This window comes from Scyliorhinus torazame, chromosome 10, assembly GCF_047496885.1.
Source record: "Scyliorhinus torazame isolate Kashiwa2021f chromosome 10, sScyTor2.1, whole genome shotgun sequence".
Classification (NCBI taxonomy): domain Eukaryota; kingdom Metazoa; phylum Chordata; class Chondrichthyes; order Carcharhiniformes; family Scyliorhinidae; genus Scyliorhinus; species Scyliorhinus torazame.
Window position 1 is genome coordinate 83,484,932 of NC_092716.1, and position 20,633 is coordinate 83,505,564.

The 20,633-nt window shown below is 50.7% G+C and overlaps 1 protein-coding gene across 1 annotated transcript in view; it reads left to right on the forward strand.

Moving 5' to 3' along the window:
• The window catches only part of carmil2 (capping protein regulator and myosin 1 linker 2), a 323,518-nt gene that overhangs the window by 257,307 nt on the left and 45,578 nt on the right, over positions 1-20,633 (forward strand). Inside the window, exons 32-33 of the mRNA XM_072518320.1 lie at positions 573-712; positions 19,150-19,534. Coding sequence (XP_072374421.1) covers positions 573-712; positions 19,150-19,534 — 525 coding nt within the window. The remainder of the gene's footprint in view (positions 1-572; positions 713-19,149; positions 19,535-20,633) is intronic.

The window sequence follows — 20,633 nt, forward strand, 5'->3', positions numbered from 1 at the left end:
CAGTGAAACTAGCTATTCCTTCTGTTTGTTGCAAGCCACGAATGCACACTCGGACTCCAGGAGCCCAGGCCCTTAGGGGGAACAGGAAGATCAGGCCAGTTCAGTATATTATGAGCTCTGTGCCTCCCTGTTCCCAGATTCTGGAGTCGCTGTTTGGGAGGGAGTCATTATCAGTTGAGTAAGTTTTAGCAATTATTTTGTTTGCCTTGTAGCATCATTTTCCATGACAGCCTAATGGGTTTGTACTGATCTGCTGGTTCCTCCTCTCCCGTGACTATAATGCTTCATATGAAGGTCATCGTTACGGTCAGGAGGGTTTAGACCTCGAGTCTGAATTAATCAAAAAGCCCAATGCTCAGTGTGCCTGCGAAATGCTACATTAACTCGAGTCAAGGGTGGTTGCATTTTTTTATTGCGATTCTTACCAGGACACAAATGATTATCAATTAGGATTGACCTGAAATTGTGACTAGCTTATTCTGAGAGGAAAAGCTTTAAAAGCATTTTAGTATTCGCTATTTGGATGCTGTCAGATTGGGCTGTTCATTGTGTTGTGTTTCCGCCTGGTACAGGTACAGCCTGTCGAGCGGGAGAAGGGAGAGAATGCAACTGAGAGTAAACTAGATCTAGGACTACAAGAATTCTTCACAAAGAAGATAATTCAGGAAGAAAGCATTTATGTGCCTTCTGCTTTGGACGATTCACTATCCAGGTGAGTAACGAGGGCACCATCACATTTCTGACTTGAGCTTTAGAAGCAGAAGGACTGAGATATCAGAAGGTGAGCCGCTAACCACAGTGTCCCCAGCCAATGCCTTCTTCTTGAAACCACAGCATTGTTGCAGTTAGTCCAGTTCAATTTCTGGCCAATGGTGCTGCGATGGTGTGGAACTCAGTGATGATGGTGCCACTCAAGGCTATGGGGAGGGGGTGAGCTTTGCCTCATTTGAAATGATGAATGGCTGGCATCTTTGTAGTGAAAATGTTATCCACCATTTGTATGCCCAAGTGTAAATGTTATCCAGATCCTGTTGTAGGTCACTGGGCAGCTCAGTGTTTCCCAAACTGGGTTTTGTGGAATCCCAGGGCTCCGAAGGAAACATCCGGGGGTTCCACGTTAGGGCTGACCATTTTAAATTTGAAAAATTTGCTTCCAGCTTGTCCAATCGAAAGTGGTTTTCACACCTCAATTGCTACTGATAGGCAATTGCCTATCAGCAGACAATGCATTGAGAAGCAGGCATCGTCATGGACAATTGGATGAGATGCAAATAGTGGCAAAGTCTGTATTGAAAGTCCCAGGTAAGGCCGATAGCGAAGGCTACCAGACAGCGGAGCAGGTGGCGAGAGGTGAAGGGGCTATGGAGCTACAGAGGGGATGTGGCCACAGAGCAACATAGAAAGAATTGAGATTATGTGCACGTGAGAGAGAGAGAAAGAGAGGTGAGTGTGCGTGAGAGAGAGAGGGGTGAGAGCATGTGTGTGTGAGAGGTGAAAGTGTGTGCGTGTGAGAAGTGAGAGTGTGTGAGAGGTGAGAGTGTGAGTGCGTGTGTGAGAGAGGCGAGAGTGTGAGTGCGTGTGTGTGAGAGAGGTGAGAGTGTGAGTGTGTGTGAGAGGTGAGAGTGTGTGTGAGAGAGGTGAGAGTATGTGTGTGTGAGAGAGAGAGGGTGTGCTTCTTTTGGGTGTGTGAAGGCAGGAGAATGGGGATGAGAAACATATCAGCCATGATTGAATGGCAGAGCAGACTCAATGGGCCGAATAACCTAATTCTGCTCCTATGTCTTATGGTCTTATGAGAATCCAACTCTCCAGCAACACTCCTAATATTAAACAAATTTGTGAACAAGAGATGAAGCATCACTCCTATTAAAAATGACAAATAGAAGGTAAGACATCAGCATTTGTTGAGTAAGAGAACTTTTTAATTAAAATAAAGGTATACAAATAAGAAATAGAAAATACTTTCTAAATTTGTTTTTGTTTGTTAGTACTAATTGTGCAAAAACAATCAATTTTTTGTGGTTTAACTCTTCAACATAATAAGAATGTTTCCTTGGGGTTCCATCAAAATGGTTCCATGGCTGGAAAGGTTTGGGAAACCCTGGGTTAGCTTCCGTCTTTTCACCAGGTCTTATATTTCAAAACAGCCGATCTGAATTGTGGGAGCATTAATGCTTCTATATTGCTTCTTCCAAACCTCCTGAGGGCTACTAGAGCCAGGAGATGTCAAAGCAAGACATTATTATCTTTCGAAGGAGCATTTGACAGAATTGATGCAGAATTATTTTGCCCCAAAATACAAGGTTATATAGGAGACAGGCATGCACGGCAATTGCATGCCGGCTGGAGTGTTCATTTGCCACCACCATTGGCCCCTGGGCCATTTTCCAAGAGGCGCGTTTGGTAACAGAAAGGGCTGCCCACCCGCAAGTCCGAAGCACTCCGGCGCTCTGTAGGCTGCCTCATGGTGGCAAAACAAGGGACCATTGCTCCCGGCAGGCTTTGAGGTTCTCCCATGCTACCTGGGCACAGCTGTGCCCACAGGCTGCCAATGGCGGCCCCATAACTGTGCACATTTATTTAATTGAGAAGTTTTAAAAATTGGCGGGAGGCTGTCTCTCTCTACCCGAATTGCAGGCGGCAACCTCTAGCGTTCTGGAGGCCTTCGAGAGCCTGGCCATTGTCCTTCATTTCACAGGGAGCCTCCCCTCTGGCCACAAAATCATTGTTGGGCAATGTTTCTCACACAGTGCCGATTCTGGACCCCAATTTGACCCCAATGTCAGAGTCCTGACCCAAAACTCAAAATTGGTTTCTGGATTGGACCAATAATGGAGTTTTTTTCACAGCTCCCACATTGGCTGCAGAAAAAGCTGAACCGGTGGGTTTTATCAAGAGCAATTTGTTTATTTAAAACATTATTTTTACTTATTAACCTAGGCTCAACTAACCAGAGGCATTTATAGTCAGGTGATTCCAATTCCTTCTGGTGAAGTTAGTTATATGTGAGCAAGAATGAGGAAAGACTCGATCCACAGAGTCAGCCTTCAGTCAGCCTGCTCATTATTTGATGCATTTCATTCAGACAGTCTGCGCTTTTGAGGTTATTGTCTGCTTACTTCACTGTGCAGAATAAAATCACCTCTGCTCACAAATGTAGTTCCACCAGATGATGCAGCTGTGTGTGGGAATAATGATGGTGGTTTTGCAAAATTACAATTTCCATTGGAAATATGATAGCATCATTAGGCCAGCAGTGGCGCTGAATAATTCAGGCGATGGGTTCCTGGCCGCTGGCTGTGTATTGTAATTACTAAGCATGGGCAAGATAACTCAATATTGAGGCTAATTTCTGGGACGAGGGATTTGTTTTATGAGATTGAGCAGGTTGACCCGATATTCTCCGGGGCCTCCGCGATTCGCCGCCTCCGATGGGCCGAGTTCCCGATGGCGCGGTTCTCTTCGGCTTTTAAAAATCGTGAAACCGGAGTGGCGGCTGGTGCGGGGGAGAGAGGGTATGGAAGGTGTCCAACATTGTCATAGTTTACTGGCGGTTGTGCTGCCAGCCGGGGGGGGCGTCAGCCAGGGCTGGGGGGAGTAGTGGGGGCTGGCCAGGAGATGGGCTGTGGGGTCAGGGTGGATGGACACAGAACACCATTGTCGCAGCCGGCAAAGCATCCATGCAGCTGCGCACACTGCTAACAGCCCGCTTTGACCCTGGTGCCACGGATCATATAGGTGTCCCCCCCAGGCCACCCCTCCTGGGTGCCCACTGGCCCCAGCCGCCCCATCAGCTGTATGGGCGCGCTCCAGCACAACCAGTGCCACCTTGTTGGGCTTGTGTGGGCTTGGGTATGTGTGGGGATTGTAATGTGTATGTGCGGCTGCAGCTTGTCAGCCTCCCGAGTGTCACTCACTGACCCGGTGAATCCCACACTGTTTCTCATTGGAATCGAGTGTATTCCACGTGGCACCTCAGTGGTAGCAGAATGGTGCTACCATTCTGTCGGAATGGCTTTTCTGTCGGAAAAGTCCACGGAGTCTCTGTTGCCGTCAACACTTAGTCTCAAAATCGGAGAATCCAGCCCAAGGCGAGTCTTGTTTAATACGGAGATGAGGAGGAATTTCTTCTCTGATAGATTTGTTAGTCATTGGAATTCTCTTCCTCCGGGAATAGTGGAGGCCGGTTCTTTGAATATATTCAAGACTGTAAAGGGAGTCAAGGAATATGGAGATGTAATGACGCATTTTCAGAGACTTCATTGTTGAAGGGATTTATTTACATGTGATCTTCAGCAGCAGCATAAGAATAGAATCATTGAATTCCTACAGTGCAGAAGGATGCCATTCAGGCAATCGACTCTGCAACAACCCTCTGAAAGAGCAGCCCATTCCCCCGCCCTAACGCTGTAACCCCATCTAACCTGCACATCATTGGACACTAAGGGGCAATTTGGAATGGCCAATCCTCCTGACCTGAACATCTTTGGACTGTGGGAGGAAACCAGAGCAACCGGAGGAAACCCCACAGAGAGAACCTACAAATTCCACACACGTACAGTCAACCAAGGCTGGAATTGAACCCGGGTTCCTGGTGCTGTGGGCAGCAGTGCTAACCACTGTGCCACATCGCATGTTTGTAGCTAATTCTAAAATACCTCTGCACTAGGAGAATTCCTCCCCCTTGGGTGATTCCCGGCTCTGAGTCTCGACATGTCACCCAGGCCAGGTGAGCCTTCATCTGCTACGTCGCCCTTAAAGTGACAATCACCACAAGGGAGCAGGCAAGAAAGTGGAGTTCAGGCTACAATAAAATCAATCCTAATCGTATTAAATGGCGGAGCAGGTTCGAAAGCGAATGGCCTACTCCTGCTCCTATTTCCTATGACTTTACACAGGACTAAAGTCCACTTCTGGGAACCTATGAGAATTTGGGAATCACTAATAACCAATGTCCTGCCTGTTTGCGGCACATCTATCTTGTTGACTGCTCTCCAGAAAACCTTTGTTACAAGTATTTTCTTCACAAACGTTAATAAAGTATTGTGTGAAAGAACAGTAAGAGAATCATTGGGCTGGATTTAATGCCAGGAACCATGGTGGCCAGGAAGATGTCAGTCTCCCAGCAGTGTAGAACCCTCAACCCGGTTAAGCAGAGTTTGGGGGATTGCTGGCCACTGTTAGTGGGATGTCATTAGTGAGCCAATTTTACCCCTGAGTCCACCGCAATTTATTAGTGAGGAGCCGCACGGCTTTCCTGCACTCTGAGAACGCCACCCAACAAACACCTGTCGGGTTTGCCAGCATCCTCCGGGGTTCTTTCATTAGCAGTTGTTCAGCGCCCATCGAGGGACCCAGCATTGGGACGTGGAGGGCTGCTGAAAGCCTCCCCATGAGGGCACTACTGCCAGTTTCCACCACCCTCTCTGGTGCTGGTGCAATGATGAACTGTCGACCTCTGATTGGCCAGCAGCTCTTGGTGGGCTACTCAATCACTGGGTGTGGCCACCTAAGGGCCTGAAGGGCATTTTATATAATTATAGAATCCCTGCAGTGCAGAAGGAGGCCATTCTGCCCATCAAGTCTGCACCAACCCTCCAAAAGAACACTCTATCCAGGTCTACTGCTCCACCCACCACCTTATCCCTGTAACCTAACCTGCACATCTTTAGACGCTAAGGGGCAATTTAGCATGGCCAATCCACCAAACCTGCACGTCTTTGGAGGAAACTGCAGCACCCGGAGGACCCACCGAGACACGGGGAGAAAATGCAAACTCCACAGACAGTCACCCAGGGCCGGAATTGAACCCGGGTCCTGGAGCTGTGAGGTATCAGTGCTAATCATTGTGCTACCGTGCAGCCCTCCGTTGATTCCATTGGGCCTCCCCCATGAACTGACATGAGGGGCAAAATTCTCCCGAAACGGCGCGATGTCCGCCGACTGGCGCCCAAAACGGCGCCAGACGGGCATCGCGCCGCCCCAAAGGTGCGGAATGCTCCGGATCTTTGGGGGCCGAGCCCCAACATTGAGGGGCTCGGCCCGCGCCGGACGAATTTCCGCCCCGCCAGCTGGCGGAAAAGGCCTTTGGTGCCCCACCAGCTGACGCGGAAATGACATCTCGGGGCGGCGCATGCGCAGTGGAGGGAGTCTCTTCCGCCTCCACCATGGTGGAGACCGTGGCGGAGGCGGAAGGGAAAGAGTGCCCCCACGGCACAGGCCCACCCGCGGATCGGTGGGCCCCGATCGCGGGCCAGGCCACCGTGGGGGCACCCCCCCGGGGTCAGATCGCCCCACGCCCCCCCCCCAGGACCCCGGAGCCCGCCCGCGCCGCCTTGTCCCGCCGGTAAATAGATGCTTTAATTTACGCCGGCGGGACAGGCAATTTATCGGCGGGACTTCGGCCCATCCGGGCCGGAGAATCGAGCGGGGGCGGGATTCACGGCAGCCCCCGGCGATTCTCCGACCCTGCGGGAGAATCCCCGAGATCCCCGCCGGTTCCCTGACTGGTGGACAAGGCCCCCAAATGCCCCACAAAATCCAACCCATTCACTACCACCCGACGGTAGGGGAAATAACCGGGTTCAAAATCAGATGCATTACTCATATGCACCTCTTGGTGTTCACTTGAAGAGTGGCAGCCATCTTTTACTCAGTCAGGAACTGCAGTGGGCAGCAACAGGGGAGAGAGATGGAAAAACGTGGAAATGATGCTAACCATTAAATTAAAATAATTTATTTTCCTATGAAGGCATCTGGTTCGAAACAAGCAGTTGGGGAAGGAGCAAATTATCTTTGAAATATTTGTAGCACTTTATGTACCTCAGCAAGCTACAGATATAACTGATAGCTTGGCTAGAATGGCACAGTATGTTCCTGGGCACATACAGTATAGAAAGAGGCTATTCAGCACATCTTGCCCGTGCTGGCTTTTTTGAAACAGCTATCCAATTAGTCCCCATTCCTCTACTCCTTCTGCAGGCTCTGCAATTTTTTTTCCTTTTCAAGTAGTTACTTAATGACCTTTTGAAGGTTCCTGTGAAATCTCCCTCTACAGCCCATTCCGATTATTATAACCTGCTGCCTTAAAGATTCTCCTCTCAGCCGCCATCCCTGTTTATTTTTTGGGAACTTTATGTGAAATTTCTAATCATCAAACATTTTTTCCCTGCGACTCTTTCAACACTGCAATAATTGTGAAATTTATTAAATCGCCACATAGCCCATGTCCTAAAGGGAACCCCAGTTTCTCTAGTCTCCTTACTTACCTGAAGTTGCTCATCGATATTGTATTCTAGTGGCACTCTCTGTCCTCTCTGCAAAACGTTGCCATCCTTCCTAAAGTGTGGAGTCAAAGATAGGACACAATACTTCAGTTGAGTCCTAACCAGAGTTTTATAAAAGTTTAACATAAACTTCCACTTACAAAGCGAAGGATCCCGCTGGCTTTTTCAATCGCCTTCAAGCCACCCCAAGTCTCTTCCTTTCTTGCACCCTCTTTAAAATTGTGACTTTTAGTTTACGCTACCTCTCCCCATTACTCTGACCAAACTAATTCACTTCACATTTCTCTGCATTTAATATTCACCTGCCTCACTGTCTTCCTACTTTTATTTTTTTTAATTAATTTTTCCAATTAAAGGGTACTTTAGTGTGGCCAATCCACCTACCCGCACATCTTTTTGGGTTGTGGGGGGTGAGACCCACACAGACAAGGGGAGAATGTGCAAACTCCACACGGATAGTGACCCAGAGCCGGGATCGAATCCGGGTCCTCGGAGGCGTCAGGCAGCAGTGCTAACCACTGCGCCAATGTGCCGCCCTCTTGTCTTCCACTTTTGCCAGTCTGTGTGCGTCCTCACTGTTTACTACATTTGCACGCTATGTTCCAACTGCAAACTTTCTTCCCTTGTGCCCAAGTCCATCGCATTTAAAAAAAACAAAAAGAGCAGCTTTCCCTAAGACGAACCATTGGGAGCCACCATTGTATATTTCCCTCAAGTCTGAGAATCAGTCATTCACCACTGCACCCTGCTTAACCGGTTTCACATCCGCACCAACACACCACACCGTTAAACACGTGTGCTTCTGCTTTGCTAACCAGTTTATTATGTGGCGCTTTATCAAATGTCTTCAAAGTCCAGACACACAACACTGCTTTCATCAGCCTTCATTATGGGCCTCAATTAAAACAGAAATACTGGAAATGCTCAGCAGGTCAGGCAACATCTTTGGAGAGAGAGAGTGAGTTGAAGTTTCAGGTGGGCAGACAGGTTTTATATGTAACAAAGGTATTTTCACCCACAGGAGACAGGGGATCATCTTCCTCAAACACCCACCCTCTGGTGGCAGAGATGTCCCCAGTGCTACCCCTGGGTGTTCAGGGGATCATCTTCCTCAACCGACAAGGAAGGACACCACCCCCATGCTCTGTCACACTCTTTTTTTTAGTAAACACTTTATTTAGGTATTTTTGGTTTTACAACAACAACAAAATAAACAATATACATGAAACTATAAACATAGTGCAAAAGCCGTCTCTACAGGTCCCACCTTTATTAACCCCCTACTCTAAGCTAAACTAACCCCGCCCCCCCCCCCCCCCCCCCCCCCTTCTGCTGACGATTAATTTTCTGCAAAGAAGTCGCCGAACATTTGCCACCTCCGGGCGAACCCTAACAGTGATCCTCTCAAGGCGAACTTGATTTTCTCCAAACAGAGAAAGCTAGCCATGTCCGATAGCCAGGTCTCCGACTTCGGGGGCTTTCAGTCCCTCCAGGGCTCAGGGCTACCAGGGAAGCAAAAGCCAGAACGTCTGCCTCTTTCTCCTCCTGGATTCCCGGATCTTCCGACACCCCGAAAATCGCCACCTCTGTACTCAGCGCCGCCCTTGTTTTTAACACAGTGGACATGACATCTGCAAACCCCTGCCAAAATCCCGTAAGCTTCGGACATGTCCAGAACATGTGGACATGGTTCGCTGGTCCTCCTGCACATTTTGCACACCTGTCTTCCACCCCAAAGAATCTGCTCATCTGAGCCGCTGTCATGTGAGCCCGATGAACGACCTTGAATTGTATCAGGCTGAGCCTGGCACACGTTGTGGATGCGTTGACTCTGCTCAACGCGTCCGCCCATAGACCATCCTCTATCTCTTCTCCCAGCTCCTCCCCCCACTTGCGCTTCAGCTCCTCAGTCTGCATCTCCTCTGACCCCATAAGTTCCTTGTAAATGTCAGAGACGCTCCCTTCTCCTACCCACCCTCTGGAAACTACCCTGTCCTGAATCCCCCTTGGTGGTAGGAGCGGGAAGGTTGACACCTGTTTACATAGGAAGTCCCGCACCTGCAGATACCTGAATTTGATTCCCCTCGCCAACCCAAACTTCTCCTCCAGCGCCCTGATACTCGGAAAGCTCCCCTCTATAAACATATCCCCCATTCTCTCAATCCCTGCTCTCCGCCATCTCCGGAACCCCCCATCCATACATCCCGGGGCAAACCAGTGATTATTACAGATTGGGGACCAGACCAATGCTCCCTCTGCTCCCACATGTCTCCTCCATTGCCCCCTGACTCTCAGGGCCGCCACCACCATGGGGCTGGTGGGGTACAGTGCCGGCGGGAATGGCAGAGGCGCAGTTACCAACGCCCCCAAGCTGGCGCCCTTGCATGAAGCCGCTTCCATACGCTCCCATGCCGACCCTCCCCCCACCACCCACTTCCTGATCATGGCTATATTAGCCGCCCAATAATAGTTACTGAATTTTGGCAGCACCAGCCCGTCCTCTTCCCCGACTCCGCTCAAGCATTACCTTCCTTACTCGCGGGGTCTTGCCCGCCCAAACAAAGCCAGAGATCACTTTGTTGACCTGTTTGAAAAAGGACCGCAGAATAAAGATGGGGAGACACTGGAATACAAACAGGAATCTTGGGAGGACCGTCACCTTCACCGTCTGCACCCTCCCAGCTAGTGACAACGGGAGCGCGTCCCATTTCCGAAAATCGTCCTTCATTTGGTCCACTAGCCGGGCCAGATTTAATTTATGCAGCGGTCCCATTCCCACGCCACTTGAATGCCTATGTACCTAAAACTTCCCCCTACTAATCTAAACGGCAGCTCCCCCAATCGCCTCTCCTGTCCCCTCGCCTGGACCGCAAACATCTCACTTTTCCCCATATTTAGCTTATACCCCGAAAACCGGCCAAATTCCCCTAGGATCCTCATGATATCTTCCATCCCCTCTATTGGGTCCGATACATACAGAAGCAGGTCGTCTGCATAAAGCGAGACGCTGTGCTCCACCCCCCCGGACCAGCCCCTTCCAGCCCCCTGAAGCTCTCAGAGCAATTGCCAGCGGCTCTATAGCTAGCGCGAACAATAGTGGGGTAAGGGGGCATCCCTGTCTCGTCCACCGGTGCAGTCTAAAGTAGTCCGATGTTGTCCTATTCGTCCGTACACTCGCCACAGGAGCCTGATACAGCAACCTGACCCAGTCAATAAAGCCCCTCTCAAATCCGAACCGCCCCAGTAGCTCCCACAGATATTCCCATTCTACTCGATCAAAGGCCTTTTCTGCATCCATTGCTACCACTACCTCCACCTCCCTACCTTCCGGGGGCATCATGATCACGTTTAATAGCCTTCTTATATTGGCCACCAACTGCCCACCCTTAACAAACTCCGTCTGGTCCTCCCCAATAACATCCGGAACATAATCCTCAGTCCTGGAGGACAAAAGTTTGTCCAGCCGTTTGGCATCCACATTCAACAGGGATATCGGCCTGTAGGACCCACACAGCTCTGGGTTCTTGTCCCGCTTATGGATCAGCGAAATGAAGGCCTGTGACATCGTCGGGGGCAGCACCCCTCTCTCCCTTGCCTCATTGAACGTCCTCATCAACAACGGTCCCAATATCCCAGAGAACTTTTTATAGAACTCCACTGGGTACCCGTCTGGCCCCGGGGCTTTACCCGACTGCATGGCCTTCAGACCCTCCACTATCTCTTCCAACCCGATCAGGGCCCCCAGCCCTTCTACCAGCTCCTGTCCACCTTTGGGAAATTCAGCCCCCCTAAGAAGTGCCTCATCCCCTCCGGCCCCGTTGGGGGTTCCGACCCATACAGCCTACTGTAAAAATCTTTAAACACCTTATTCACCCCTGCTGAATCTCCAACCAGGATCCCATCTCCATCATTTACATTCACTATCTCCCTGGCTGCCTCCCTCTTTCTAAGCTGCTGTACAAGCATTCTTCTGGCCTTCTCTCCGTGCTCATAGATTGCCTCACTCGCCTTTCTCAGCTGCTCCACCGCCCTCCCTGTGGCTAACAAGCTGAACTCCGCGTTAGCCTCCGCCGTTCCCTTAAAAGCCCTGCCTCTGGGGTCTCCGCATACCTCCTATCGATCTGTAGTATCTCCTTTACCAGTCAGTCCGTCTCTGCCCTGTCCACCTTCTACCTATGGGCCCGTATCGAGATCAGCTCCCCTCTAACCACCGCATTCAGTGCTTCCCAGACCACCGCTGCTGAAATTTCCCCCGTATTGTTGACCTGCAGGTAGTTCTGAATACATTTCCTCAGCCGCTCGCACACCCCTTTGTCAGCCAAAGGTTCCACATCTAACCTCCAGTGTGGGCGCTGGTTACTGTCTTTACTAACCTGCAGGTCAACCCAGTGCGGAGCATGGTCTGAGATTGTGATCGCCGATTCCCGTGTCCACCACCCCTGCCAGTAAGGCCAGCGAGTGCTCAGTGAGCTCTGTCCACCTCCAAGGGTCGAGAGAATCTCCCAGCAGCTTCTTAAACATGTCTGCGATGTATGCCCCAGCGGCCGCTCCTTCGGACCCCTCCGGGAGCCCAACGATTCTCAAGTTCTGCCGGCGGGACCTATTCTCTAGGTCCTCCACCATCTCCAGGAGCTTTTTCTGCTGGTCCCCACCTCCAGCTCCACCGCAGTTTGATGTTCCTCCTGGTCAGCCCGCGCCTTCTCTGCTTTCTGGATCGCCCGATCTTGGGCATCCAATCTAAGCTCCATCCGCTCAATTGACTCTTTTATCGGGTCCAAGCAGTCCCGTTTCTGCTTAGCAAAGCCTTCCTGAATAACCTGCATCAGCTGCTCCGTTGACAGCTGGGTCGACAAACCAGAGGTCCGGTCCTCCGCCATGCTGTCTCCCGCTGCAGCTTCAGTCCAAGCCTTCTCTGTCTTTCTGTCTCTGCCTTTACGAGCACTTCTAGTCCTCCTCTCCATGCACCGATGTGGGAATTCAGTACACAATTGCCTCTGTCATCAATTTTTCAATTCAAGTCCGGTAGAAAATCGGAGGGAAAGGTCCAAAAGTCCGACCCAAGCGGGAGCCACCAAATGTGCAACTTACTCCTTCATAGCCGCCACCGGAAGTCCCTCTGTCACACTCTTAACTGATCTGATTCTTCTTCTTGTGTTTTCGAATCTCATTCACATGTATTTTCATGGAGTTCTTGAATGTTTCCTACTCATTGTCATCCATCGTTCGCTGTTCTTTGCAGCAGAGGTCTGTAACCTGGGGGATCCTGTGAAATTAAGACAAAGTGCTGGAACAGTTCAACAGGTCTGGCAGTGTCCGTGCCGAGGGAAACAGTTAACATTTCGAGTCCAATACAACTCTTCTTCATGTATCATTCATGTAACACTGTGCGACACGTGACTCTTTTAATTGTTCTGAGAATGTTTGCAGCGCAGTCGTCTCACTCCCTAAACTGGTGAACGCCTTCTCAGTTACCACCTGCTGAAACAGAGGTTAGGTTCTTCAACTCCCAAGGCCACTAGTGTCTCCGAATTTCAAATACTGGGCGCGATTTAATGGCTGCGTTGCGCTTGGGCGAGAATGCGATGCGGCCGTTAGATCGCGGGAGAGGACAAAATCGAGAACCTCCCCAGGTGGCGATCGGTTTGCGATCTAACCGGCCTGTTCCCGTTGGCGCAATCAGAATCTCGCCATAGCAGGGCAAGAAACCAATAATCACCACTTAAGGCCAATTTCCATACAATTAACGGGAAAGACCCCCTATCTAAGGACCCTCCTGTGATCTAACCGCCTTCCCAGCAAGTGGCCACACGGGCACAGATTAGGACACCTTTTTAAAACCGTGAAGCTGGCGGAATGGCTGCTGCGAGGACCCGAGGAGGTGAGTAACCATCTTCACACCCAGGCAATGAGCCCGGGGCACTGGGGTTGCTGTCCGGGTGCGGGCGGGCGGGGGGGGGGGGGGGGGGGGGGGGGGGGGGGGGGGGGGGGGGCCCCGGGGCGCCAGCCTTAGTCTGTGTGGGCCACCATTGGTTGGGGGGAGTGCGCCCTGGGCTTGGGGAGGGGGTGGTCTCAGTGCCTGTGGGTCTGCCATGCCACCCCCTGGATCATGTGTACCCATTACAGGGGCAGCCCCAGCCCCTGCCTGTCTGCCACACCAACCACCCATAACTCCCACTGACCGTGGAGGCCTACAGCCACGCGGCTGAAGGCTGTTGCTAATTGGGAATTGGCAATTGTGGTTAAGTGAGCACTTCACAGCCCCCAAGTAGATGCCGTGGGTAGGCGGGCCTTGTAGCACGGGGGAGTTATTGCCTAGCATTCTAATCAGACGCTGATGCCTGGACATGGTGTCTGAGCACTGTCGGAATCAACACCACGGACTCCGCACCAACATCGGAACAACCAGGGGCAGCACTGGGGACATCTCTGCCACCAGAAGGTGGGTGTGCGCACCGGTGAGGGGACCAGCGCCCAGTCCAGGTGACATTACGTGCAGTTGTCTGCAATACAGGGCAAGGGGTTCAGTGACCAAGTGCCCAAACTGTGGCTGGGGGTGCATGGCCAGGGCGTGGAATGTGGGGGGGCAATGGGGGAATGAAGGGTCCCTAGGTGGAAGACACCGCTGGTCGCCAGCCTCACAACCTCTCCAATTCCTCACAAATATTACACAAGATAGATGATATCTTGGACTCCACGAAGGCTGCCCCCGTGGTGCTACTGGCAGGATAAGCGGCCAGACACTGGAGGAGGCGACCTCAGCAGCGTCGACAGAGACTCAGGGCCCTGCCCCAGACCCTGAGGACCCGGCTGCCCATCAGGCCGGCAATGGCCCAAGGTATACAGGTGCCACTGGTCTTTTGAACTGATGACGGACAGCATGTGCCACAGCATGGTCCGCCTCAACAGGGGGACAGTGCAACACTTGTGCCATGTTTGCATACTTGGCATCACGTGGAGTAGGAAGATACCTGTTGACTGTGGTCGTCAAGGTCACCGCAGCCCTAAACCTTTATGCCTCACGATTATTCCAGGGCTCGAGCGGGTACCAGTGTCACTAGTTACAGCCAACGAGTGCATCACTGAGGTCATGGATGCCCTGTTTGCCCGGGCAGCAAACTATATAATCTTTGGCATGAAGCAGGCCCAACAAGATACACGGGCAGCAGAATTCTTCGCCATCGCTGAGGTGCCCCAAGTCCAGGGGGTAATAGATGGTATGTATGTCACCCTGCGCGCGGGGCCGTCAGGGAATGCCCTCTATTAACAGGAAGGGGTTCCATGCCCTGAACGTCTAGCTCTGTGCAACCATGACCTGAAGATCACGCACGTGTGTGCACACTTCCCAGTGACTGTGCATAACAGCTACATCCTGGGGCAGTTGGACATCCCCGGCCTCTTCAAGGACCACGCCTCACCCCAGGAGGCCCAGTTGGCTCTTGGGACATAAGGGGTACCCGCTGAGGACCTGGCTAACGATGCCAGTGCAGAGTCTGGTGAGCAATGCATAGACCCGATACAAGAGGCCCACGCGGCCACCCGGGCTGTCATTGAGTGATCCATCGCACTCCTCAAGGTGCGGTTCCGATGCCTCAACTGTCCCAGTGGTGCCCTGCAGTGCACCCCCCAGAGGGTCGCCCACTTTGTGGTGATCTGCTGTGCCCTCCACAACCTGGCACAGCAGCGGGACGACGTGCTGGAGGTGGAGGTGGAGGTGGAGGGGGAGGAATTTGTGGCCACCGAGGAGGAGGAGGATGAGGAAGCAGGAGGGGCTGGAGGGGCTGGAGGATGTCCCCGGGGAGGACCCAAAGGCCCAGCCGAAGGATGGGGGACAGTTGTCAGCGGCGAGGGTCCGGCAAACCCTAGTTCCGACAAACTCCAGGACCTCCAAGCCCGAGGGGCTGGGGCAGGTGGTTGGTTGTCAGCCTGCATTGCAGAAGAAAGTGCCAGAGGCATCATATTTCCTGGGTGCAACATTTTTAATGCTGTACATATGTGTCCCCAACTGCTCCTAGCCCCCGATGGTTCTGCCCCACCTCCCCCACCCTTCCCATCCTTTCCCTCCCTCACCCCCCCTTCACCCCATTACCCCCTCAGTGATCCTCGACCTGCTTACCTTCCATACTCTACCACTGCGTCTAGCTGTGGCCTTCGATGCCCCTGGCGGGCATGCCCCTGGTCCACTTGTCGTCGGAACATGCCCCGCCATGTCACCTTGTTCCGGGGGCTGACTCCAAGACGCGGTGGAACCCGGGGGAGCTGGTGGTCGCCATTTCCACTCCATAGAGTGGCTCCAGGTTAGCACCCATTCCACTGTCCCCCCTGTCAGTGCCCATATGGCCCTGGAGTTCACCTTGGGACAGAGGGGTAGCTAGATTGAGTCCGGCTACCTCTCTGTCAACTGGCTCTGCCTGCCCTGGTGGCTCCCCAATGTCTGCAGCATGGTGTTAATGCCCTCAGCAATGCTCCTCAGTAACTGAAACATGCCCTGAAGCACCCCAGCAATGCCCACCTGCGACTGAGACACCCCTCCCAGCAACAAGGACATGCTCTGGAGTGCGTTGGCAATGCCCACCTGAGACAGGGACATGCTCCCCAGCACCTCATCAAGGTTCACCTGGGCCTGGGACACCTCTCCCAGCAACTGGGAAGTGCTGTTGAGGCGCTCAGCCATGGCCATAACTGACTGAGCCACGCCTTGGACACCTCCACCCATGCTGCCGACGTCATGCACCAGGCTCGCACTGCAGTTGCCACCCTAGCACTGTTGGTCTCGGTGCCACGCATTGCCGGCGACATCTCCTGCACCGTAGCATCTGGGACTCCTCCAATTGGCTATGGACCTGCCGAATTGCTGCTGACATCCCCCTGTGAATATCACGGCTGCACCCTATCAACTGCATCAGCTCCGAGTAAACCTGGTCCAAAGGCTCAGCATCGGGCTGGGACCCAGCTAGGTCCTGGGATCCAGCAGACCTCTGACTACTGTCTTGGTTGGGCGTTCCTGCCTCTACCTGCTGTGCATCAACAATTGTGTGATGCTCACCAGAATGTGGCCCAGATGCTTGTCAACTATTGTCACCCACAGAGGTGTGTGTCCATGCGCTGGTGGAGGGTGCAGATTGTTATATTTTAAATAATGGCTTATCTAAAATATATATATTACTCTTAAATCCACCATGATGACAAAATGACCAATAGTCTTCTTGTTGAAAGATGAACTATTTAATGAGTAATAAAATAATAAACTGAGTCCTTTTACTCAATACTAAACTAATAATAAAGAATTAAAGTACAATACAGATAACTATATAACTATACACTATTATAACAAACTAGCTCTAACTTCTCTCACTCTAGCTGTTCTGTGCCTTGCTTGTTCACTGTTCTGAATCACATCATCATGTCATCTGACTTAGAAAAGGCGGGAAAACAGTTCTTATAGTATCTGACTTTAAGCCATCTAGTGTTGAAATGACTGTGCTACATTTACATACATTGATCATGTATACTGATATCTGAATATCACGACATGGATGATAGCTGTGCCGTGAATACGGTGGTCTCCTTGGAGCTCGCCGCCGAAGTGTTCTCATGGGAGGCATTGGAGGACCACCCCGGATGGGCCGATACCATCGGATGGAGATCCTGCGGGAGAATGGACATGTGGTCAGTGAGAGGGATGAGTCAGTCTGTATGACATTAACAATTCATGCATGACCGGTCATCTGGGTGGGGGCCGGATCTCCTCACCTCTGCGCTGTACGCAAACCTCTACGTCAGTGACCGATCTGTCCTCGGCCACCCCCGCGACCTCCAGGGCCAATTCCTCATAGGTGGTGAGGACTCTGATGCCTGACACCCTGCAGCCTGTCTGGGCCCTCTCCCATCTGTTGTGGTTCAGCACGGTACTGGGCGGGGGGCGGTACCAGGCACATGGTCATGGGGGAAGTGGGGTGGCAGGCGGGTCAGTGACCGAGGCCCAGTGCCAACCCACTTGTGTGGCCCGGTAGAGGTCGTTGATCTTCTTATGGCACTAGGTGCCAGTTCTCCTGGTGACGCTCCCCACGCTAACGGTCGCTGCCACTTCCTCCCAAATGGCACTGGCTGTCCTGTGGCTGACCCTCTGAGCCCCTCGGAGGAACAGGGCACCCGTCTCATCTCGACCGTGTCCAACAATCGGCATCCCCGAATCATGGGGCTGGTCTGGGCGGTGGCATGGCTGCGAGCTGTGCGGAGTTTGCTCTGCAGGAGGGGTTTATGTGCTACTCCCCCTTGTTAGCGGGGGGATGGCGGGTGCGGTCCCGATGAATCAGCCGTCGGGACCGTCATTTGTGCTGTGAAGCCCGTGGGGGTCTCGTTGAGTGGACCAATTAACTTTTGATACTGGTGACGGCCTCGCCGTGTCGAGCGTTGGGAAGCTCCGGGCAGTTCTTGTTCGCTAACACACTTCGAAACTTTTCCATTAAATCATTAAACCATTAAATCTTCGATTATGCTGATACTTATAAAAATCATGCATGTAAACAAAGTCCCCTGCCTGATCCAGTTCACCCTTGAATAAGCAACATGATAATGCACTTGGATGTAGCATGGGTACAACACAATGAAAGGGACGATGATTCTGTATTGTGAAGTAACTGAATACTTTTAAGACGTTTCGCACACCTCCTCTCTAACCCCACATCCATGCACGTATGGTGTTCTTTGTGTTGCTTATTAAGAATGGTTGGCATAGTGTTCCACAAAGACCACAGTATAACTTTTCCTTAAACAAAGCAATGATTTTATTTGCACTACTAAACTGGGTTTCGACACTTAGTCCTGATTAAAATACAGAATTGATCAATAACATCTAACTACACTCATATACTGCTAATCTCACTAACTGGTATAAACTATAATCTAACCTTGTCACACTAACTGCTCTGATGACCTTCATTAGCTATCTCCTGCATACACTCCTCCCCTAAGGTCCAGCATTACTGCTTTATATAGTAGTAACTGCAGTGCCCTCTAGTGGGTATTCATGGTACTGCATTAACCCTTGTAATGCTGATAGTTATGATAATACGACAACCCGTTTCATCCCCTACCTGATTTTACTTACTGCTGAGCTCAATAGAAGGTAGCTGAAGCGATCCTGTTGGCTTTCTGCCAGGTGGGTAAGGTTAAAATTGCATCCCCACTCCCCCTCCCCCCACATCATTGATTGCTGATTTCCGTAGAAACCGCCTCGTTATTGGTGTGTTTTATGTTCACGCAGCCCTGAGGAAACTTGTCATTTGTTGCAGTGTTTATTATCAAAAAACAGAAACCCAAATGATTCTTCCTGTACCCACAATTGCACGCAGCAATTTATCCTATTTATAGTAGGGTGTCTTTGGTAGCTAATCCAGTTTTGACTAGTTGTGCTACATGTTCAGCTTTTCTGCTGCGGTGACACCGACGAGCAAGACTGACAACCCAGTTTGACGCCGGCAACATAATACCCACAACCATTTGATGTTATATTCCAGATTTTACAAGTATTCATCAAAATGACATGTTGCTATTTGGAGCTTCAAAGGATGATAACCTTGCTCGCATCTTGTTTTCTGTGACTAACAGCCTGGCTCATCTGTGCAACTGATTGTTGTAAAATTGCTGGTGGAAACTTCAGGCCGAGTCAAAATTGTTCAGCATCTACTATTAACTATAATTTCAAACTATGCATAACCTCCAATTTTGTTGATTCGAGCAATCTAGTTTAATGCCTTAACTTAAGAACCTTATTAGCTGAGGAATCCAAACCAGAGAAAGTGTTTGTACCCCAGGGACCTGTATCGCTGATATCTGACTCACTCTTTTTCACCGTTTCTTGTAGAAAAGGGCAAACTCCAAAGCAAGAGGATCTGAGCACCTCAACACTGGCTCTCCAAAAGACAAAAAAGCGATATCCCAAATTCAGTGACTTGTTTGTCTTCAAGAAAACCAGGTTCAATAAAATACCAAAGGCAGAGAAAGGTCCTGAGGGAAACCAACAGAAAGGCAAGAAAAGTTTGTCTGTGGATATCATGAAGTTACAGAATAGATCTGAAGAGATGCATGGTCATGCTAAACCACAAGAGGGCAGCGCAGAACAAGCCAAGCAAGAAAGTACACCCAGGCACCAGTCATCGTCAAGAGGTGTCAAAGCACGCTCATTAATTCTACTCCCAGGAAGTAGGGATGTCGAGGAATTGTCAATGCAGTTTGCAGTATGTGGCAAGGTATGTTAAAAACAATGGCAATATTCTAAAAGCTTGCTGCAAAATACAATGTGCATGCCCTATGGCTAGAAATGTGCCAGTGCTGGAAATCTGAAATAAAATGTATCACTGTGCATTGTCCAGATCCAATGAAGGGCTACACTGAAACATTAATCAGTTTTCCTCTTTTCAAATCCTGATGGTACTGTAGTTTATTACAGCATTGTCTGGGTATTTTAATGGATAACAACACTTTTAAACATTGTACCACACCTTTCATATTTATCATTATTGGTATTCTGAAAGCCAAGATGTTAGTTTCTCTTCACCCCCAACTTCAAACCCTGCAACATTAACTGGCTGAAGGGCAGCACGGTGGCGCAGCGATTAGCACTGCTGCCTCATGGCGCCGAGGACCCAGGTTCAATCCCAGCCCCGGGTCACTGTCCGTGTGGAGTTTGCACATTCTCCCCGTGCTTGTGTGGGTCGCACTCTCACAACCCAAAGATGTGCAGGGTAGGTGGATTGGCCACGCTAACGTGCCTCTTAATTGGGGAAAAAGAATTGGGTACTTTAAATTATTAAAAAAGCATTACCTGGCTGTATGGTTCTTGCAGGTTAACTCGTCCCCAGACTCTCAAGGCTGCTCTGAAATTAAAGACAGGTCTGCCATGGGAGCTCTGCTACCAAGTTCACCTTTGCCAAGGACCAGCTGAGGAAGTTGCAAGCACCACATTTGACTTCTATTTCTTTGAGAGACCAAATGAGTAAATCTCACCAAGGCACAGTGACAGCAGTGTGCATCATCTACAAGATGCACTGCAGCAAGGGCTCCTTTGACAACATCTTCCAAACCTACAACCCCGACCAGCAAGAAGGACAAGGGGCAGCAGACGTATGGATACACCTGCATCTGCAAGTTCCCCTGCTGACTTGGAATTTTCCTTCACTGTCACTGGGGCAAAACTGTGCACTATGGGTATAACTGCACCACATAGATTGCAGTGATCCAAGAAGATAGTTCTCCGCCACCTTTATATGTGTAATTCAGGAAGTGTAACAAATGCTGGCCTAGCTGGCAACACTCACATGTGAAAAAATTAAAATGACGACCCAGCAT